We start from the raw sequence: 22,985 nt of genomic DNA, 5'->3' as shown, positions 1-22,985 counted from the left end.
CTCCTAAACTCCCCCCCTACCCCTCCACTCCTGAACTCCCCCCTTGCCCTTCCACTCCTGAACTCCCCCCTTGCCCTTCCCCTCCTAAACTCCCCCCTCACTCCTCCCCTTCAAAACTCCCCCCCAACCCCTCCCATTCAAATCTCCCCCCATACCATTCCTCTCCAATTCTCCCTCCTCTCCCCTCCTCCTCAAAGCTGCCTCCTCCCCACTTCGTCTCCCTTCTATCTCATACCTCCACCCCCCCCCCCAACCTTCTTCTTTCCTCTGCCCCCCCTCAAACAACCCCTCACTGTGCCTCATCCCTTCACCTTCAAACCTTTCATCCTCCTCATCCTTCCCTTTCTTGGAACTCTTCTGCAATCGCTGACACACTAACAACTGCTCTCCCTACCTCCCCCTCTCATCCTTCATCTTACCCTACTCCTCCCCTCCCCTGTCCTGTACCCGATGCTCCCCCTCTCTCTTCATTAACGGTATGGACCTCAAACATCCGGGGCCTTCGCTCAAACCTGACTGATCTCTCCATACAGGTTGCTTCTGACAATCCAGACTTGATCTGCTTAACAGAGACTTTCCTCCTTCAAGATGTCTCTGATTCCTTAATATCTCTTCCTGGTTACTCCCTCCTCCGGTATGATAGACCTGAGCCTCGGCCTGGTGGTGGGGTGGCTATCTTTATCAAAAACTCTCTTCCTCACTCTCCTTGCACTGCCCTCTCTCCTCCTCTCCCCCAGGAGTACCTCTGGCTACGGCTTCCTCTCCGCTCCCACCTTTTGTTCATATGTGTTCTGTACCGTCCCCCAAACAGTGATGACTCCATCTACATTTGACTGTCTGACAACATGGACCAACTTCTATCCACTCATCCCAACTCTCTCTTCCTCATATGTGGTGACTTCAATTGTCATCATGCCACCTGGTTGGGTGTGGGTTCCTCTCTCACCAGTCATGGCACCTCAGCAAAGGACTTCTGTGACTCACTGGGATTGACACAATCTGTCAATTCCCCGACCCGGATCTCAGCCAATGGAGTATCTTCTCTTCTAGACTTGGTTATGACTAACTTCCCTGCTAATGTCTGCTGCTCTTCTTCTGCTCCAATCGGTTCTTCTGATCATGTGCTTGTCAAAGTGGACATCTCTCTGGCCATTCTCAGAGAGCCTCCTCAGCGTCGACGAGTCTGGCATTTCACTCAGGCCGACTGGGACGGTCTTCAAGCAGCCATCAATCGTCTGGATTGGTCTCCCATCTCCACTGCCTCTGACATCAATTCTTCCTGGGAATTCTTCCAAAGCAAACTGATCTCTCTCATGCACAGATTTATCCCATCTCGCCTTCAGTTGTCTTACCCTTCCTCCCGTCCATGGTACACTGAATCTTGTGGTGAGGCAGTTGCCCTGAAACAACTTGCCTTTGCCTCTTGGAAGGCTAATCCAACTGAAGGAAATCTCAGTTCCTTCCACCAAGCTCGGAACAAGTGTGTGTCTACCCTCAGGAGTGCCAGGAAGCACTATCTCTCCTCACTCAAGAATGAACTCTCAAACCTGTCTCCTTCCTCCAAATCCTGGTGGCGTCTGGTCAAATCCGTTTCTGGTGTTTGTTCCCCCTCCATCCCCTCCCTTACCTCAAATGGCCACACAGTTGACATCACACGTGACAAAGCCGAATGCCTCAACTCTGTGTTTGCCTCAAAATCCTTAGTCCCAAACCCATCTCTCTCTGTTCCCACCTTTCCCAGTCGAACCAAACTGCTCCTGGACTCTGTGACCTTCTCTCCTGACAAGGTGGAGGAGTTTTTGTCAAACCTCGACTCTGATTCTGCAACTGGACCAGATGGCATCAGCCCACGGGTCCTAAAATCCTGCTCTGCCGCTCTATCTCACCCTCTCTCTGTTCTTTTCACCCTATCTTTTGCTCAAGGTCATCTGCCAGCATCCTGGAAATCAGCAAACATTACCGCTTTACACAAAAAAGGTGCAAAAACAGATCCTTGCAACTACAGACCAATCAGCCTGCTCCCAATTATCAGCAAAGTCATGGAATCCATCATTGCTTCGGATATGAAATCTTTCCTCTTCTCCAATGGCTTGATCTCTGATCATCAATTTGGTTTCAGACCAGGTCACTCTACTCTGGACATGCTGCTTCTGCTGTCTCAACAATGGATGGAGGTCCTCAATGCCAAACAGGAAATCAGAGCTGTCTCCCTTGACATATCACGTGCCTTCGATACGGTCTGGCACCCAGCTCTGCTCACCAAACTCTCCTCCTATGGTATCCATGGAAATCTCCATGCATGGCTTGCGGACTTCCTCTCTGGTCGTAGTCAACGTGTGGCCCTGAATGGATTTCTCTCATCTCCCCTTCCCGTTCAGGCTGGAGTTCCCCAAGGCAGTGTGCTGGGCCCTGTGCTTTTTCTGGTCTTTATCAATGATCTCTCCGACTCTCTGGAAAATCCTCTGTATCTCTTTGCTGATGACTCCACTCTCTGCCGCTCCATTCCTCTTCCCTCAGATCGGCAGTCTGCAGCCTCCTCACTCTCTGAAGACCTGGACAAAATCACAGACTGGTCAAACATGTGGAACATGTCTTTCAATCCTGACAAATCTCACACTCTTACTATGTCTCTCCGAAAAGATCGACTGGACAACCCTCCCATCTACTTTCTCAACAATCCTCTCCAAGAAGTTCTGTCGCTCAAGCTTTTGGGTCTCACCATCTGCCATGATCTTTCTTGGGAAAACCACATTTCCAAGCTGGCCTCCAAAGCCAGTCGCCGACTGGGCATCCTCCGTCGTGCGAAGTCCTTCCTAGGCACACCTGAGCTCCTCACCACATACAAGGCTTTCATCCGCAGCTCAATGGAATACTGTTCTCCCCTATGGGCTGGTGCTCCTGCCTCACACCTGGCTCGGCTTCACGCTGTTGAATCCAAAGCTTTCAGAATCATTGGAATCTCCCGCGATGAAGCTATCTCTGAGGGCCTTTCACTCACTCACCGCAGGCAGGTAGGTGGTCTTTCTGTCTTCTACCGACTCCTCTCCGGCCTTGCTCCCCCAGCTCTCTCTGTGCTCTGTCCCCCAAATATTCCTACAGGTCGCACAAGATCTGCCAGCCACCCTCTGATGGTTAAACTGCCGAAATCTCGGCTCTCTGCTCACCTTCACTCTTTCATTCCTCTTTTCTCCCGCCTCTGGAACAAACTCCCATTCTCACTTCAATCACACTCCTCCCTCCAGGTCTTCAAAACAGCTGTTCACCACCATCTCTTATCTTCCCCCATCCAAAACCTTGATCTTTTCTACCCCCACTAATTCACCCCAGATCCACCTTGTTTGAAATTCCAACTTCTTTCCTGGAAGTCTTGGCAGTGTCCATACGTTTTATACCTCTCCCACCCCACCCCCCCCCCCCCCTTCCCATGCCTTCCCCCCAAAGCCCTCACCCTCCCACAGTTCTCTCGATGTCTCCATGTCTCTCGGTCCCTGCTCTCAAATGTTGTATTTGTGTCCTTCCCCCTCTATCCCCATCTTGTCTACCGCTCCCGATGTTATTTGTTTTATGTGTCTGTTTGTCTTTCTGTGTGATTAATGTTCGCTCTTTCACGAGCCTCGATCTTGTATACAAAAAAAAAAAAAAAAAAACAGTTTTAGGACCGGCAGAGACGATAACTGAGAAGGAAGTTGAGGAAGCGATAAAAGCAATGAAGGGTAGAAAAGCGGGAGGGCCGACGGGAGTTGTGGGAGATATGTTGAAGGCAGCAGGAAGTTGGGGTGTGAAGAGAATGACAGAGATCTGTAATCTGGTGGTGAAAGAAGGCCGCATTCCAGTGGATTGGGAACTGAGTACCCTCGTCCCTCTATACAAGGGGAAAGGTGACCCTCTGGAGTGTGGCTCGTACCGAGCGATAAAGTTATTGGAGCATGGAATGAAGGTATTGGAAAGGGTGTTGGAGAGGAGGATAAGGAAGAAAGTGAAGATCGACGAAATGCAGTTTGGATTTATGCCAGGAAGAGGAACGACAGACGCGCTTTTCATTGTAAGGCAGTTGCAGGTGAAGTACATGGAGAAGAGGAAGAAGTTGTTTCTTGGGTTTGTTGATCTGGAGAAAGCATTCGATCGGGTTCCACGCAAAGTATTGACATGGGCATTGAGGAAGTTAGGAGTGGAGGAATGGTTGATCAGAGTAGTGATGGCAATGTACAAAAGAGCGCGCCCAGCTGTAAGGACGAAGGACGGGAACAGTGGTGAGTTTGAGGTGAAGGTGGGAGTGCATAAGGGGTCGGTACTAAGTCCACTACTATTTGTAGCTGTGATGGAGGTGCTGGCTCAGAACGTAAAGGAGGGTTTACCGTGGGAGTTGTTGTATGCAGATGATCTGGTGTTGATTGCGGAAAGTATGGATGGACTGAAGGAAAAGATGAACACGTGGAAGGAATGTATGGAGACAAAAGGTCTGAAGGTGAATATCGGAAAGACGAAGGTGATGGCAAGTGGTAAAGCATGTGGTGAGGTGGAAAGAACTGGGAAGTGGCCCTGTGCTGTGTGTAGGAAGGGTGTCGGTGTGAACTCCATTCAGTGTACAATGTGCGCTGAGTGGGTTCATCAAAAATATAGTGGTCTGAGAGGGTCATTAACCAGTGTGGCAGCTACATTCAAATGTAAGGTGTGCACAGAGGGAGCTGCAGATGGAGGAAATGTTGAGTTGGATCTTGGAGACGGCGTGAAGCTGGAAGGTGTGAAAACATTTTGCTACCTCGGAGACATGCTGAATGGAGAAGGTGGATCAGACTCGGCAACGGTTGCTTGAGTGAGATGTGCACGGAAGAAGTTTCGGGAATTGAGTGGCGTGCTGATGATGAGGGGAGTGTCGTTGAAGCTGAAGGGAAAGGTGTATGCTGCATGTGTGAGAAGTGTTATGATTTATGGGAGCGAGACATGGGTAATGAACGTAGAGCAGCAACGAAGGTTGGAAAGGGTGGAAATGCGAATGGCTCGACGGATGTGCGGAGTATCGTTGAGAGAGAGGAAGACAAATGATGAATTGCGAAAGATGATGGGAATAGAGCCTGTGATTGATGCTGTGAAGAGGAACAAGTTGAGATGGTTTGGTCATGTGTTGAGGAAGGATGAAAGTGACTGGTTGAGAAGAGTGATGGAAATGAATGTAGAAGGAGTAGAAGATGGGGAAGACCGAGAAAGACTTGGCTAAATATGGTGGAAGAAGAAATGCGGGCAAGGGGGTTAACAAGGAGAGATGCAGAAAATAGGGCAAAATGGAGAAGATTGTCATGGGGACCGCAAGGCTAACCCCCGCTCTAGCAGGGAAAATGGCCTTTAAAATGCATGTTGTGTTGTTGTTCTCAAGACTGAACTCTCAAACCTGTCTCCCTCTTCCAAATCCTGGTGGTGTCTGGTCAAATCTGTTTCTGGCGTTTGTTCCCCTTCCATCCCCTCCCATACCTCAAACGGCTACACAGCTGACTCCGCACGTGAAAAAGCTGAATGCCTCAACTCTGTGTTTGCCTCAAAATCTTGTGTCCCAAACCCGTCCCTCTCTGTACCCGTCGTACCCAGCTGCTTCTGGACTCTGTGTCCTTCTCTCCTGACAAGGTGAAGTTTCTGTCAATTCTCGACTGATTCTGCAACTGGACCAGACGGCATCAGCCCACGGGTCCGAAAATCCTGCTCTGCCGCTCCATCTCACCCTGTCTCTGTTCTCTTCACCCTCTCTTTTGCTCAAGGTCATCTGCCATCAGCTTGGGAATCGGCCAACATTACCGCTTTCCACAAAAAAGGTGCAAAAACAGATCCTTGCAACTGCAGACCAATCAGCCTTCTCCCAATTATCAGCAAAGTCATGGAATCCATCATTGCTTCGGATATCAAATCCTTCCTCTTGTCCAATGGCTTGATCTCTGGTCATCAATTTGGTTACAGACCAGGTCACTCTACTCTGGACATGCTGCTTCTGCTGTCTCAACAATGGATGGAGGTCCTCAATGCCAAACAGGAAATTAGAGCTGTCTCCCTTGACATATGACGTGCCTTCGATATGGTCTGGCACCCTGCTCTGCTCACCAAACTCTCCTCCAATGGTATCCATGGAAATCTACATGCACGGCTTGTGGACGTCCTCTCTGGTTATGGTCAACATGTGGCCCTGAATGGGTTTCTTTCATCTCCCCTTCCTGTTCAAGCTGGAGTTCCCCAAGGCAGTGTTCTGGGCCCTCTGCTTTTTCTGGTCTTCATCAATGATCTCTATGACTCTCTTCTCTATGACTTCTCTATGAGTCTTCTCTATGACTTCTCTTTGACATCTTTGATCTATTTGACTAATAGATCAATGATCTCTATGTTCCAGACAAATCTGGAACCAAGTCTTTATAAGTTCATCAAATACTGACACCGCGATTGACATTCGCTGCGCTAAATGTTGATTTCTCTTTTGAGGTAAAAAAAGAATAATAACAATAAACAGTTTTAAAGCATTATTCGTATCAAACGATACATTTTATGAAACGGGGAAACCTAATACACACTTTGGTGGTTTTAAAATGACAGAATATGTCTTTATTAGAAAAAAAAAAAATGAACATTGAAGACTATGCTGCTAAAAATATACACCGCTCTAACGCATAACCACGAGTTTAAACTACATTTTTAACAAATATGAAAACTATTTTCATATCACAATGTTAAATATAGAATATATAGAAGATAATGTTTAAAAAAATGAGCCCCATCTTCCAATGGTAAAAAAATCCTTCAAAAAATTCCTGGATCGGGAATAATATCCTGAGCTTCGCCAAAAACTAATCAATTCTTCCTTATCCCAAGGGCAATCATCCCACCAACTTTCATCCAAATCCGTTCAGAACTTTTCCAGATATCTTGTTCACAAACACACAAACACACGAACACACACACACGGACACGACTGAATGCATTACTCCCTGGTGGGAGTAACCTGCAGATATATGACAACTGGGAGAATGACAAAAGAGCATGGAAATATAAAAGAGTTGGACAGATTGGGGATAGACAAAGAAGGATCACTGGAATGGCTAAGAAGAGGTCAGCTCAACTGAGACGGAGAACAAATCATTAATAATGCCCAGGATCAGGGACACTACACGAATGGATTAAAAAAGATGGCGGGACTGAGTCAATCAGAGAAGTGTTCTGCAAGGTAGAAACAGAAAGCACGAGTCACCTTCTATCGGGATGTAAAAAACTCATGACAGAGCAGCTGTACACCCAAAGGCACAACAAGGTATAGCAAGTAATCCACTGGCACATCTGCAGAAATTTCAATATCCCAGTTCCACAAAACTCATGGCAACATGAACCAAAAGTAATCATTGAAAACAAGGACATAATGCTCACATATGACCTGATGATCCCATCCAGCGTGAACATAAGAAAACAAAGCAATGCGACCAGACATAGCACTCAGGAACGAAAAGCAAAAGACAGCATTGCTGATTGACATATCAGTACCCAGCGATTTTGGCAAATCAAGAAAAAGGTCAAATACCAGGACCTCAAAAATGAAATGAAAAGATCCTGGAAGCTGAAGAGCGTTAAAATTGTACCCGTGATAATTGGCACAACAGCGATGACGAAGAACCTCAGAGATTTTAAAAACCATCCCTGGGAACATTATCACAAACGAACTACAGTTGGAGGTTACACAGGGTAGAATGACGATTCTGAAATGAGCCCTTGGAGCAAGGGCTCTTAGTCCTCTGAGAACAACAAAACTTTACAACTTAGTCCATGGATCACAATCCTTCACTGAAACAGGGGTGTGTACATGGAGTCCTTGGGGGTGGGGGGGGGGGGGGCTCTATCCCACCTTCTAAAACCCAAATTATGGAGACGACAACCAACGACACACACACACACACACACACACACACACACACACACATCTCGTTTTTTCATTTCTGTTCCTCACAATTCTATCCCTCTCTTTCATTCACAGACACACTCACACACACACTCACACACACACACACACACACACACACACACACACACTTAATTAATTGTACAGTATCATTGCAAACCTCAAACATAGTTCCTCCACCTAAAGCAAGAACGTTAACCCGTAAGCAATTGACTCGTTTCCCGACTGCACGGATCATCAGCTGGGCGCCGTTCTTCCTCGAGGTTTCGATCCTTTCACCCCAAGAGCTCTCCAAAAAGCGGATCCACAACCTCGATCATGGATCCACATCAATAGATGGTACATCAGTAGATCCACAACCTCAGTTGCATCCAGGCAGTCAGTCAACCCATCAATGCACCAACATATTGCATCGCACATTTGCTACAGGTCAATAGGCAAACTATATTTGAGGTTTTACATGTAATTAATTCTTTCGTTTCTTTTAACTTGTAACATCTAGCCGTTACTCTACAATTAATTATATTGTTTGTGGTTTTCATGCTTTGAAATGTAGCTGAACAAACATAAAATATCATATAAATGTAGTTTAACAAACACATTAGAATCACATCAACAAAGAATAAACATATAAATATATGAGAAACAGTATGGTGGATTTTCCACCAAAAGATAATGACAAATCAACAGAAGCCTCACCAAAAGAAATGTCAATCATCACACACATCTGGTTTTTTCATTTCTGTTCCTCACAATTCTATCTCTCTTTTATTCACACACACACACACACACACACACACACACACACACACACACACACACACACACACACACACACACACACACACACACACACACACACATACACACATACACACACGACATTCACATATGCACACATTATACGTGATTATACACAATCGTGATTATACACACACACACACATATACGCACACAAACATGTGCACGCACACACACATGTGCACGCACACACACATATGCATGCACACAAATATATGCACGCACACAAACAGACACTTCTTCAATTATAATATGATTATGATGATAGAAATCCTTTGCAAACTACAGAAGTGCAGAATAATAACAATAAAATGTATTTATATTGGCAGTTGCCTCGGTAAACCTGTGGAATACCTCAGATGTCAACTGAGCTTTTCTCTTTTTCTCTCTTTGTGGAACCTCCTCACACTCCATGCCCCAGGAAGCGATGTGAAATCCAGTTGACGGACTTGCAGAAGCAATCAGAACAGCATAGAGAGAGCCTATCACGTCTCCACCAAGAGCTAAAGAAGGCACAGGTCAAGGCTGCAGCAAGCTCCTGACCCCCTGCATAAGGACAAGGAATTGTAATGGGAATGTGAAATTAAAGTAAGCAGAGTGGTGGTTGTTTTGGGGTTTTGGGGTTGTGGGGGAAGGGGACAGGACAATTTTCTTTTGTTTTCCTTTTTATTTTTATTTTTCCTGTTTGGATTTTTTTTTTGTATTAAGACAGTCCTCTTGTTTAATACACTGCTCAAAACAGTTGAGGGATAATACGTTTTCTCTATTCTTGCTGTGTGATGATTTTTAAAAAATGAATTACTGGGGTTGATTTCTTTGTAAACAAGTACATGTGATCTTGAACGCACTTCTCTGAGCTGTCTAGCCTGGCTTTGAATCCTGACCCAGCTACAAACTGCCATCCCGGTGTATCACAGTCAAGACGATTCATCAATGCAAGTGCCATCCCTCGGATAGATGTTAAAGCAGGTGTCTCGTCTGCCTCCATTAGGTGGACGTTAAAAATCCCACAGCGTCCATCGTGAAGAGTAGGGGAGCTGTCGGCGGCTCCCTGGCCAAATAGTTTCTCTAACTTACAGGGGAAATTGCATCAGCGGCACAGCTGCAGCATCAGCAAATGATGCTAGCCACAACAGGCCTGGGTTCATTATTGGCCCAAGTCTTTCACGAACCAGCTGGCCAAGCCTGACGTTCGACTGAAAGCGATTTTGACAGGAATTTGTAATTTGTCCAGGGTTCTGGCGATAGCTCACCTACTTTTCACAAAGGACACCGTGGCATCTTTGACGGCAACCACCTAATGCGGGCATTCCAGACACCTGGCTTGACATCCATCCAATCGACGGCACACACATGGATGCCTGGCCCTGCATGAAACACCGAGATGACGGTTTATCGCTGAGTCAGGATTCAAATACAGGATAGACTGCCCAGAGGTGAGTGTGCGTACAAGCTATCCTGTCAGCCAATCATTAGACATGAATCCATCTGTTGCATTTTAGAAAGAATCATTTAAGTTAATGATATTTGCTTTTCCTGAAGTTGAAATGTGATGGAAACTGGAACTCGTAATGGTGTCCGCAACTCTGAAAGAAACCTGCTCCCTACTGTGAACATCGAGCAAGTCAGCAGGTTGAAATGCACGTCGTCATACGAACGGTACAATATGCTTCAGAATATGAACTTTCAATCTTAAAATTGATTCCGAAAATAACTTGTTGTTTCTTTAACAGGAACAGTTTTCAGAGATTTGTTGATTTGGACACTTTTCACGATGTGACGAGTAATTCCTAGTTACAAGTCAGACGTTCTAAGATTGTAGTAAACTATTTGTTGCTCTTTTTTGTGCAGTGTATAAGTTGTTGTAAGAGGTTTGCCACCATACCTGGCAGGAAGGAAAATCTGCTTGGTGTTAAATATGGAATTTTCAATGAAATCATATTTGGCATCGTTACATTACATGCTCAGACATTAAAGACTGCTTGGTTCACTTAAATGAAAAAGGTAGAATAAAAACATTTGGGATCGCCAGTTCCGACAAATGTCAGCCTAATTGGATAACACTTGCTACGTTTGGGAGCCCCAAAGTGGATTTCCAAAATGCTAATTATAACTTGGGATTCTTCTGTTATTATTGAGCTAAGTCACAATAAAGATTTAATACTTTGTGTTTTTTCCCTCTTCCAGTTATCCATAGTCATGGCATGCTATCTCCTGATAGTGTATGATATCATCGAGGATGGGATTTCTGAAGTTTTATCAAAACTGATGGGATTTCTGAAACTGTATTTATCTTACGTGTGTGTACCTAAAATGCGTCCCTTGGAAGATTATCGGTGTTAATCTTTCATACCTGTATATAATAGTCGAGTATTTTGTGCCGCGGTATTTTGCGGCCTTGTGGCTTGTTCTTAAAGATTCCTACCTTGAGGCTTGTTTTCTCCCAGTGGTCGATTGTGGTCCTTCTACTCTCATTCTCTCAGTCTTTTCCCAGTCTTTTCACCCCATACTTCCTTGTTTAAATTCTTAACCAATAAAATAATTTTTTTTTTTTACATTTCCTTTTTGTTCGTTCATTCTGCGACCACGTGTTTCACCCCCATTTCACCCCCATTTTCACGCAATTCCCCAGATCTGTTTTGCCCTGTTCCTTTTGCTGACACCTTTTCCCCTGTTCACGTGACTCGTGGTTGTCCCTCCAAGCTCCCTCTCCCCGTTGGTATTTTTGTGAATATTAGATTGTTCTTCACGGTTCTGTTTAAATATGTTTAAACTTTCCCCTGCAGTGTTTTATCCAGTGGTATATTACAACACACTGTTTTTCTTCCTATTTAAAAGGCTTTTTTCAATTTCCTCTCCAACCCGTTCTACTTCAAAAAAATATTGAATCGCTTATAATTCTAAATCACTACATGCTCCAAATTCAAATTCATTCCACCTCTCCTCCATCGTTCTTAAACGGATCTCTAACTTAAAAATCACAAAAAACCCAATTTGTTATCAATGTTCGTCTTTCATTAATCATCCACTTTCTAAACTCCCCCCTTGCCCCTCCCCTCCAAACCTTCCCCCTTGCCCCTCCCTCCTAAACTCCCCCCTTGCCCCTCCCCTCCAAAAATCCCCCCTAACTCCTCCCCTTCAAAACTCCCCTCCTACCCCTCCCCTTCAACTCTCCCCCCCATACCATCCCTCTCCAATTCTCCCCCCTCCCACCTCCTTCTGAAAGCTGCTCCTCCCCACTTCATCTCCCTTCTATCTCATACCTCCACCTCCCCCAACCTTCTACTTTCCTCTGCCCCCCCCCCCTCAAAGAACCCCTCACTGTGCCTCATCCCATCACCATCAAACCCTTCATCCTCCTCATCCTTCCCTTTCTTGTAACTCTTCTGTATTCTCTGACACACTGTCAACTGCTCTTCCTACCTTCCCCTCTCATCCTTCATCTGACCCAACCCCTCCCCTCCCCTCTCCTGCACCAAATGCTCCCCCTCTCTCCTCATTAACGATATGGACCTCAAACATCCAGGGCCTTCGCTCAAACCTGATTGATCTCTCCACTCAGGTTGCTTCTGACAATCCAGACTTGATCTGCTTAACAGAAACTTTCCTCCTTCAAGATGTCTCTGATTCCTTAATATCTCTTCCTGGTTACTCCCTCCTCTGGTATGATAGACCTGAGCCTCGTCCTGGTGGTGGGGTTGCTATCTTTATCAAAAACTATTTTCCTCACTCTCCTTGCACTGTCCTCTCTCCACCCAACCCCCAGGAGTACCTCTGGCTACGGCTTCCTCTCCGCTCCCACCTTTTGTTCATATGTGTTCTGTACCGTCCTCCAAACAGTGATGACTCCATTTACATCTTCCTGTTTGACAACATGGACCAACTTCCATCAACGCATCCCAACTCTCTCTTCCTCATATGTGGCGACTTCAACTGTCATCATGCCAGCTGTCTGGGTGTGGGTTCCTCTCTCACCAGCCATGGCACCTCAGCAAAGGACTTCTGTGACTCATTGGGACTGACACAGTCAATTTCCCGACTCGGATCTCAATCAATGGAGTATCTTCTCTTCTAGACTTGGTTATGACAAACCTCCCTGCAAATGTCTGCTGCTCTTCTTCTGCTCCAATCGGTTCTTCTGATCATGTGCTTGTTAAAGTGGACATCTCTCTGGCCATTCTCAGAGAGCCTCCTCAGCGCCGACGAGTCTGGCATTTCACTCAGGCTGACTGGCACGGTCTGCAAGCAGCCATCAATCATCTGGACTGGTCTCCCATCTCTACTGCCTCTGACATCAATTCTTCCAAAGCAAACTGCTCTCTCTCATGCCCAGATTTATCCCATCTCGTCTTCAGTTGTCTTCCCCTTCCTCCCATCCATGGTACACTGAATCTTGTGGTGAGGCAGTTGCCCTGAAACAACTTGCCTTTGCCTCTTGGAAGGCAAATCCAACTGAAGGCAATCTCAGTTCCTTCCACCAAGCTCAGAACAAGTGTGTGTCAGGAGTGCCAGGAAGCACTATTTCTCCATACTCAAGAATGAACTCTCAAACCTGTCTCCTTCCTCCAAATCCTGGTGGCGTCTGGTCAAATCCTTTTCTGGTGTTTGTTCCCCCTCCATCCCCTTCCTCACCTCAAATGGCTACACAGTTGACACTGCACGTGACAAAGCCAAATGCCTCAACTCTGTGTTTGCCTCAAAATCTTGTGTCCCAAACCCATCTCTCTCTGTTTCCCCCTTACCCAGGCGAACCCAACTGCTCCTGGACTCTGTGTCCTTCTCTCCTGACAAGGTGGAGAAGTTTTTGTCAAACCTCGACTCTGATTCTGCAACTGCACCAGACGGCATCAGCCCACGGGTCCTAAAATCCTGCTCTGCTGCTCTATCTCACCCTCTCTCTGTTCTCTTCACCCTCTCATTTGCTCAAGGTCATCTGCCAGCATCTTGGAAATCAGCAAACATCACCGCTTTACACAAAAAGGTGCAAAAACAGATCCTTGCAACTACAGACCAATCAGCCTGCTCCCAATTATCAGCAAAGTCATGGAATCCATCATTGCTTCGGATATCAAATCCTTCCTCTTCTCCAATGGCTTGATCTCCGATCATCAATTTGGATTCAGACCAGGTCATTCTACTCTGGACATGCTGCTTCTGCTGTCTCAACAATGGATGGAGGTTCTCAATGCCAAACAGGAAATCAGAGCTGTCTCCCTTGACATATCACGTGCCTTTGATACGGTCTGGCACCCCGCTCTGCTCACCAAACTCTTCTCCTATGGTATCCATGGAAACCTCCACACTTGGCTTGCGGACTTCCTCTCTGATTGTCGTCAACGTGTGGCCCTGAATGGATTTCTCTCATCGCCCCTGCCTGTTCTGTCTGGAGTTCCCCAAGGCAGTGTTCTGGGCCCTGTGCTTTTTCTGGTCTTCATCAATGATCTCTCCGACTCTAGAAAATCCTCTCGATCTCTTTGCTGATGACTCCACTCTCTGCCGCTCCATTCCTCATCCCTCAGATCGGCAGTCTGCAGCCTCCTCACTCTCTGCAGACCTGGACAAAAGCACAGACTGGTCAAACAAGTGGAACATGTCTTTCAATCCTGAGAAATCTCACACTCTTACTATGTCTCTCCGAAAAGATCGACTGGACAACCCTCCCATCTACTTTCTCAACAATCCTCTCCAAGAAGTTCTGTCGCTCAAGCTTTTGGGTCTCACTATCTGCCATGATATTTCTTGGGAAAACCACATTTCCAAGCTGGCCTCCAAAGCCAGTCGCCGACTGGGCATGCTCCGTCGTGCGAAGTCCTTCCTTGGCACACCTGAGCTCCTCACCACATACAAGGTTTTCATCCGCAGCTCAATGGAATACTGTTCCTCCCTCTGGGCTCCTGCCTCACACCTCGCTCGTCTTCACGCTGTTGAAACCAAAGCTTTCAGAATCATTGGAATCTCCCGCGATGACGCTATCTCCGAGGGCCTTTCACTTACCGCAGGCAGGTTGGTGGTCTTGCTGTCTTCTACCGACTCCTCTCCGGCCTTGCTCCCCCAGCTCTCTCTAGGCTGTCCCCCAAATATTCCTCCAGGTCGCACAAGATCTGCCTGCAACCCTCTTATGGTTAAACTGCCAAAATCAAGACTCTCTGCTCACCTTCACTCCTTCATCCCTCTTTTCTCCCGCCTCTGGAACAAACTCCCTCACTCTCTTCAATCCCTCTCCTCCCTCCAGGTCTTTAAAACGGCTGTTCACCACCATCTCTTATCTTCCCCCATTCCAAAACCTTGAGCTTTTCTACCCCCGCTAATTTCACCCCAAATCCACTTTTTTGAAATACCAACTTCTTTCCTGGAACTCCTTGGAGTCCTTGTGTTTATACTTCTCCCACCCCCCCCCCCCCTCTCCCCCCAAGCCCTCTCCATCCCACAGTTCTCTCGATGTCCCTGCTCTCAAATGTTGTGTTTGTGTCCTTCCCCCTCTCTCCCTATCTTGTCAACCGCTCCCCTTATTTTGTGTTTTATGTGTCGGTTTGACTTTTTGTGTGATTAATGTTAGCTCCTTCATGAGCCTCGATCTTGTATACAAAAAAAAAACCTGCCCCACTTGGGTCATGTTGTGAAATGGCTTTGAGACTGGGCCAAAGTCTGGACAAACATGATGTATGGTGGCAATGGAGCGTTGACAGTTCGTGTTCATTCACAAAGCGGAAAAGGAGAGCGGGATGGGTGGTGATGATAGGGGCGAGGTGAGGGGCTAGTGGTGGTAGGAGTGTGAGGGGTGGTTGTGAGGGGAATCGCTTGGTTGGTGGTGGCGCCACGGTCTTTACAAAAATAATGTTTGGCTGTGATGGATCGTTGACAGGTCTTCATCACAAAGTCCAAAAGGAGAATGAGGTGAGACAGTGATGTCAGTGGGGAAGGGAGTTGGAGGAGGAGAACTGGTGGTTGTGAGGTTGGAGGGGCCATGGTGGTGTGATTCGTTGTGGAGGATGCTCGGTTGGTTGATGATGGGTTGATTGGTTGATGATGGGTTGATTGGTTGATGGTGGGTTGATTGATTGATGGTGGGTTGGTTGATTGGTTGATGATGGGTTGATTGGCTGATGTTGGTTGATGGGGGGTTGGATGGTTGTTTGTTTGGTTGATTGATTGGTAGGTTCGATGGTTGGTGGGTTGGTTGGTTGATGATGGGTTGGTTGATTGATGGTGGGTTGGTTGATTGGCTGATTTTGGTTGATTGATTGGTAGGTTCGATGGTTGGTGGGATGGTGGATTGGTGTTTGATTGATTGATGGGAGGTTCGATGGTTGGTGGGTTGATTGATTGATTCTAGCACTACCATCTGTGTAAAGGTGATGTTGGGCTGTAAATGGGTCGTGGAACATGGACCACATGGGCAGTCGATCCTTCTCACGTCCTGGTTCGTTCGTTTCAAAACAAATCTGACGTTTTATTCATTGAATAATCATTATGACTTCAATGATTTTGGTTTCAGATGCTCGATTGGATGGAAACGGGGGATTGAACACGATAAAGCAACTGTTCAATCTGTGCTTGTAGTGGGTCGAAGCATGGAGAGAGCGACTCGGATTGAACGAGAAGCAAAGTGGATAAACCATGAATGTGGATCAAATGATTCCAGGAAAGCCATTTTATATCTTTCTCTTGCAAGTTTTGATAAACGGTTTGTGAACTTTAACTTGAATGCTAGCTTGTGGGACCACCGGCTTAATAGAAACAAAAATAATGGCGATCATGATGAAAACTAATAAAAGAGGGTTTTGGGTGAATGGATCGAATGAGGGAAGAATAAATAGATTATGATGGTTAAAGAGAGAATGACGAGTTGGAGAGAATGATTTAGAAATATGGAGACGAGGATTGTAGGGGTGTGGTTAAAGGAGAGAGGGTGTGGTAAAGGAGAGAGGGTGTGGTAAAGGAGAGAGGGTGTGGTAAAGGAGAGAGGGTGTGGTAAAGGAGAGGGTGTGGCTAAAGATGAGTGGGTGTGGTTAAAGAAGAGGGGGTGTGGTAAAGGAGAGAGAGAGGGTGTGGTTAAAGAAGAGAGGGTGTGGTAAAGGAGAGATGATGTGGTTAAAGAAGAGAGGGTGTGGTTAGAGTAGAGAGGGTGTGGTTAAAGGAGCGTGGATGTGGTTAAAGGAGAGAGGATGTGGTTAAAGGAGAGGATGTGGTTAAAGGAGAGGATGTGGTAAAGGAAGTGAGGGTGTGGTTAAAGAAGAGGGTGTGGTTAAAGAAGAGAGGGTGTGGTTAAAGAAGAGAGGGTGTGGTTAAAGAAGGGAGGGTGTGGTTAAAGAAGGGAGGGTGTGGTTGAAGAAGAGAGGGTGTGGTTGAAGAAGAGCGAGTGTGGTTGAAGAAGAGAGGATGTGGTTAAAGGATAGTGGGTGTGGTTAAAGAATAGTGGGTGTGGTTAAAGAGGAGAGTGGGTGTGGTTAAAGAGGAGAGGGTGTGGTTAAAGGTCCGAGTGTGGTTAAAGAAGAGGGTGTGGTTAAAGATAAGTGGATGTGGTTAAAGATAAGTGGGGTGAGGGTGAGGGACCCGAAACCCATGAGAATGGAGGGGAGGGGAGGGCACAGCGAGTGGTGATGATGATGTAGGAATAACAGGCGTATCATAAACAACGGTCTCGGACAAGCTGAATCCATCTTGCTCCCTTCGTGTGTTGCCATGGACGATCGCTGAGTGTTCGAGGGTAAAAGCGCGGGATATGGCGGGAAAAGGCGGCGAAAAGGGACAAAGAGCGCATTGTTTCTGATGAGACGGGACATTGGAAGGAGAAGCTGAGGAGAGAAGATCAAACGTGAGAGGACTAAGGTGAGGGTGAGGAGGTAGCGAAAAGAGGGATTGCGGTGAGGAGGTGTGACAAGGGGCATTGAAATGTAGAGAAAGAGGGGTTTGAAGGTTTACAGACGGGGGCGGTAGAGAAGCTAAGTAGGTGACGACACAGACGGTTGAGGTATAGACAGCCAGTTTCGAGGAGGTGGAGTAATCGATGAGGGGTGATTGAGGAGGTGAAGAGACAGGGGAGGAAAGCTTAGGAGGTGGAGAGACAGACACAGACGGTTGGGGTGTAGAAGGATAGTTTTGAGGAGGTGGAGAGATCGACAGGAGGGGTGGTTGAGGAGGTATAGAGAGATCGACAGGACAGGTGGTTGAGGAGGTGTAGAGATCGACAGGAGGAGTGATTGAGGAGGTGGACTGGTGGAGAGATCGACAGGAGAGGTGGTTGAGGAGGTGTAGAGAGATCGACAGGAGAGGTGGTTGAGGAGGTGTAGAGAGGTGGTTGAGGTGTAGAGATCGACAGGAGGGGTGATTGAGGAGGTGTAGAGAGATCGACAGGAGAGGTGGTTGAGGGGATGTAGAGAGGTGGTTGAGGAGGTGTAGAGATCGACACGAGGGGTGATTGAGGAGGTGTAGAGAGATCGACAGGAGAGGTGGTTGAGGAGGTGTAGACATATTGGCAGAAGTGATGTGAGACGTGCAGGATAGTTGGAGGTGTAGAGAGATCATCGTAAAGTGTTGTTTGTGACGTGGGTTGTGGAGGTATAAAATAGAGGGTTATTAAAGAGGTGACGTTGTAGGTGGTTAAGGTCAGGTGTAAAAGAGAGCGAGGGGCGTAGTTGATTGAGGTGGTGGACGAGAGGGAACGTGGTTGACATGAGGAGAGTGAAGTGAAGAAGGTATGTAGGTAGATATATATCTAGGCAGACGTGTAGAGAAGGTTGACGGAGGTGGAGAGGGAGTTTAATGAGGTACAAGGCACAGTTGCTGGATCATCGTTGATACCAAGTCCAAGATGCCGACACGTAACAAATACAACCTGGTTGATCATGACGACAAGGACATCAAGGTTCCTCTTCACAATGATGAAGCTTTCCAGCATGGAGTTTGCTTTCAAGCTAAGGTGAGCATACCTGAAAGGCTGTAACCTACCTTTTACCATTAGGACGTGTTGTGTGGCAACGGCTAAACAAGAACAAAAAGAAAAAGTGTGACGGGGGTCCGAGTACCAATCCCGCTATGACGTCATTGTTGGCGATTGAGGACACGTGTCCATTGCCATTCAAATGAACAGATCACCTGACGTTGGAAAAGCGCAACCGTGATTGTGATGTGTAAAGGGTTTGTGATGTGTAAAGGGTTTGTGATGTTTAAAGGGTTTATGATGTTTAAAGGGTTTGTGATGTTTAAAGGGTTTGTGATGTTTAAAGGGTTTGTGATGTGTAAAGGGTTTGTGATGTTTAAAGGGTTTGTGATGTTTAAAGGGTTTGTGATGTGTAAAGGGTTTGTGATGTTTAAAGGGTTTGTGATGTTTAAAGGGTTTGTGATGTTTAAAGGGTTTGTGATGTTTAAAGGGTTTGTGATGTGTAAAGGCTTTGTGATGTTTAAAGGGTTTGTGATGTGTAAAGGGTTTGTGATGTTTAAAGGGTTTGTGATGTGTAAAGGGTTTGTGATGTGTAAAGGGTTTGTGATGTTTAAAGGGTTTGTGATGTGGAAAGGGTTTGTGATGTTTAAAGGGTTTGTGATGTTTAAAGGGTTTGTGATGTGTAAAGGGTTTGTGATGTTTAAAGGGTTTGTGATGTTTAAAGGGTTTGTGATGTTTAAAGGGTTTGTGATGTTTAAAGGGTTTGTGATGTGTAAAGGGTTTGTGATGTTTAAAGGGTTTGTGATGTTTAAAGGGTTTGTGATGTTTAAAGGGTTTGTGATGTGTAAAGGGTTTGTGATGTTTAAAGGGTTTGTGATGTTTAAAGGGTTTGTGATGTTTAAAGGGTTTGTGATGTTTAAAGGGTTTGTGATGTTTAAAGGGTTTGTGATGTTTAAAGGGTTTGTGATGCTTAAAGGGTTTGTGATGTTTAAAGGGTTTGTGATGTGCAAAGGGTTTGTGATGTGCAAAGGGTTTGTGATGTGCAAAGGGTTTGTGATGTGCAAAGGGTTTGTGATGTGCAAAGGGTTTGTGATGTGCAAAGGGTTTGTGATGTGCAAAGGGTTTGTGATGTGTAAAGGGTTTGTGATGTGTAAAGGGTTTGTGATGTGCAAAGGGTTTGTGATGTTTAAAGGGTTTGTGATGTTTAAAGGGTTTGTGATGTTTAAAGGGTTTATGATGTTTAAAGGGTTTGTGATGTGTAAAGGGTTTGTGATGTGTAAAGGGTTTGTGATGTTTAAAGGGTTTGTGATGTTTAAAGGGTTTGTGATGTTTAAAGGGTTTGTGATGTGTAAAGGGTTTGTGATGTTTAAGTGATGTTTAACGGGTTTGTGATGTGTAAAGGGTTTGTGATGTGTAAAGGGTTTGTGATGTTTAAAGGGTTTGTGATGTTTAAAGGGTTTGTGATGTTTAAAGGGTTTGTGATGTTTAAAGGGTTTGTGATGTTTAAAGGGTTTGTGATGTTTAAAGGGTTTGTGATGTTTAAAGGGTTTGTGATGTTTAAAGGGTTTGTGATGTTTAAAGGGTTTGTGATGTGCAAAGGGTTTGTGATGTGCAAAGGGTTTGTGATGTTTAAAGGGTTTGTGATGTGCAAAGGGTTTGTGATGTGCAAAGGGTTTGTGATGTGCAAAGGGTTTGTGATGTTTAAAGGGTTTGTGATGTTTAAAGAGTTTGTGATGTTTAAAGGGTTTGTGATGTTTAAAGGGTTTGTGATGTTTAAAGGGTTTGTGATGTTTAAAGGGTTTGTGATGTGTAAAGGCTTTGTCATGTTTAAAGGGCTTGTGATGTTTAAAGGGTTTTTTTTTTTTTTTTTTTTTTTTTTTTTTTTGTATACTGAATCGAGGCTCGTGAAAGAGCTGACATTTACTTCACAAACAAATCAACCAGACAAACAAAATATATAAAAAGAGGGAGCGGAAGACAAGAGAATGGGAAGCACGCAAACACTTGAGAGCACACAACATTTAAGAGCAGGGAGATGTGTGGGAGGGAGAGGGCTTGGGGGGAGGAGGCGTGGGAAGGGGGGGGGGGGGGGTTTGTGATGTGCAAAGGTGTGTGATGTTTAAAGGGTTTGTGACGTGTAAAGGGTTTGTGACGTTTAAAGGGTTTGTGACATTTAAAGGGTTTGTGATGTTTAAAGGGTTTGTGATGTTTAAAGGGTTTGTGATGTGCAAAGGTTTGTGATGTGCAAAGGGTTTGTGATGTGCAAAGGGTTTGTGATGTTTAAAGGGTTTGTGATGTGTAAAGGGTTTGTGATGTGCAAAGGGTTTGTGATGTTTAAAGGGTTTGTGATGTTTAAAGGGTTTGTGATGTTTAAAGGGTTTGTGATGTTTAAAGGGTTTGTGATGTTTAAAGGGTTTGTGATGTTTAAAGGGTTTGTGATGTTTAAAGGGTTTGTGATGTGTAAAGGGTTTGTGATGTGTAAAGGGTTTGTGATGTGTAAAGGGTTTGTGATGTGTAAAGGGTTTGTGATGTTTAAAGGGTTTGTGATGTTTAAAGGGTTTGTGATGTTTAAAGGGTTTGTGATGTGTAAAGGGTTTGTGATGTTTAAGTGATGTTTAAAGGGTTTGTGATGTGTAAAGGGTTTGTGATGTTTAAAGGCTTTGTGATGTTTAAAGGGTTTGTGATGTTTAAAGGCTTTGTGATGTTTAAAGGGTTTGTGATGTTTAAAGGGTTTGTGATGTTTAAAGGGTTTGTGATGTTTAAAGGGATTGTGATTTGTAAAGGCTTTGTCATGTTTAAAGGGCTTGTGATGTTTAAAGGGTTTGTCATGTTTAAAGGGCTTGTGATGTTTAAAGGGTTTGTGATGTTTAAAGGGTTTGTGATGTGTAAAGGGTTTGTGATGTGCAAAGGGTTTGTGATGTTTAAAGGGTTTGTGATGTTTAAAGGGTTTGTGATGTTTAAAGGGTTTGTGATGTGTAAAGGGTTTGTGATGTGTAAAGGGTTTGTGATGTGCAAAGGGTTTGTGATGTTTAAAGGGTTTGTGATGTTTAAAGGGTTTGTGATGTTTAAAGGGTTTATGATGTTTAAAGGGTTTGTGATGTGTGAAGGGTTTGTGATGTTTAAAGGGTTTGTGATGTTTAAAGGGTTTGTGATGTTTAAAGGGTTTGTGATGTGTAAAGGGTTTGTGATGTTTAAGTGATGTTTAACGGGTTTGTGATGTGTAAAGGGTTTGTGATGTGTAAAGGGTTTGTGATGTGTAAAGGGTTTGTGATGTTTAAAGGGTTTGTGATGTTTAAAGGGTTTGTGATGTGTAAAGGGTTTGTTATGTGTTACGAATTCCAGATTTATGTGAATTACTATTCAGGTCATTTCTTATTAATGTTTATTCTATTAAAGGTTGTTGTGGTTAAATGGTTAGAAGCGCTCCTGGTAAGAACGAGACCGGAAACGGGATCGTGAACCGGAAGAGAAAAAGGGAGACAAGGTCGGGAGAGAAGCGGCCATCTTGATCCTCGACCAGCTCCGACGCGAGCCGAGTCGATCTTTACCTGCTTTGGAACGCTGAGTTTGAAAAGCCCGTCTGGCGAGAGGAGTTAACTGAGCGGGGTGATTGCCTGTTACGTGTCAGGTTGCCGTGGGTTCCTGGAAGGAACCAAGCGTCCGGCACTGTTGGCCTCGACGCCTCCGAGGGCATGTACGGGTCGCACCTTGGGCCTCGCGCGCTTTGCGAGCCGTTCACAGCCCAGAGGCCGCGATCACGGGCTCCGACCCCGGTGGCTTGCCGAGGAGGTGTCCGCTACAGCAACCGTTCCCGGTACGGGACGTGCACGTTTGGAGCACGTCAGCCAGGGGTCCGTTCAACCGCCCGTGTGCGGAGAAGTCGACCTTCACCTTGGTCGGGAGGGGCCCAGAGACATTGTGAGGGACAGTGACTATTGAGGGTGCCGTACGTGGGGTCAAGGGGGGAAATCTATGAGATGGCCATCTTAGTAATATTGTTGATTGATTGTTGTTGATTGATTGGGAATATATTATTGATTAATCCGGATCCTTGGTGTGGGGTTTCTTATTGACTGGAATTCATATTGATTGCGTTACGAAAGCGTATAAATCATATATCTTTCTGGCGGGGTTCCTCTCACGGTCCGGGGGTCACCGAGACCAGGTAGTCACCGGGAGGACCACGTAACAGAATTGGGGGCTCGTCCAATTGAATTCCGGGATATAAAATTGTATAAAATAATAAAATAATATTTTTATTAATTAAAATTTATTAATTAATTATTAATTGGTAAATTTGTGGGAAATTGTGGTAAAGTCTTGGGTGAAGGTTAACAGGTGTTAACGATAGTCACCATGGCATTTGTGGCACAGAACTTTGCGGTA

General features: G+C 45.5%; 2 protein-coding genes across 9 annotated transcripts in view; both read left to right on the top strand.

Moving 5' to 3' along the window:
- Positions 1–10,887, top strand: part of PFDN6 (prefoldin subunit 6) — a 29,129-nt gene extending 18,242 nt beyond the window's left edge. The window contains exons 5-6 of the mRNA XM_068134901.2: positions 9,141–9,307; positions 10,262–10,887. Of these exons, the coding sequence (XP_067991002.1) occupies positions 9,141–9,261 (121 nt within the window). The 3' untranslated portion in view covers positions 9,262–9,307; positions 10,262–10,887. The remainder of the gene's footprint in view (positions 1–9,140; positions 9,308–10,261) is intronic.
- Positions 10,888–17,202: 6,315 nt separating this feature from the next.
- The window catches only part of NOS1AP (nitric oxide synthase 1 adaptor protein), a 72,490-nt gene continuing 66,707 nt past the window's right edge, over positions 17,203–22,985 (top strand). For 7 of the 8 annotated variants that reach the window (XM_078767848.1, XM_068134889.2, XM_068134890.2 and 4 more), the window contains exon 1: positions 17,203–18,638. In XM_078767848.1, the coding sequence (XP_078623974.1) occupies positions 18,531–18,638 (108 nt within the window). In that variant the 5' untranslated portion in view covers positions 17,203–18,530. The remainder of the gene's footprint in view (positions 18,639–22,985) is intronic. The other variant, XM_078767846.1, reaches the window with a different exon arrangement.

Source organism: Myxine glutinosa, chromosome 13 (genome assembly GCF_964187855.1).
Source record: "Myxine glutinosa chromosome 13, kmMyxGlut1.1, whole genome shotgun sequence".
Taxonomy (NCBI): Eukaryota; Metazoa; Chordata; class Myxini; order Myxiniformes; family Myxinidae; genus Myxine; species Myxine glutinosa.
Note: the sequence above shows the minus strand (reverse complement) of the source record. Positions and strands in the feature narration are given on the sequence as shown.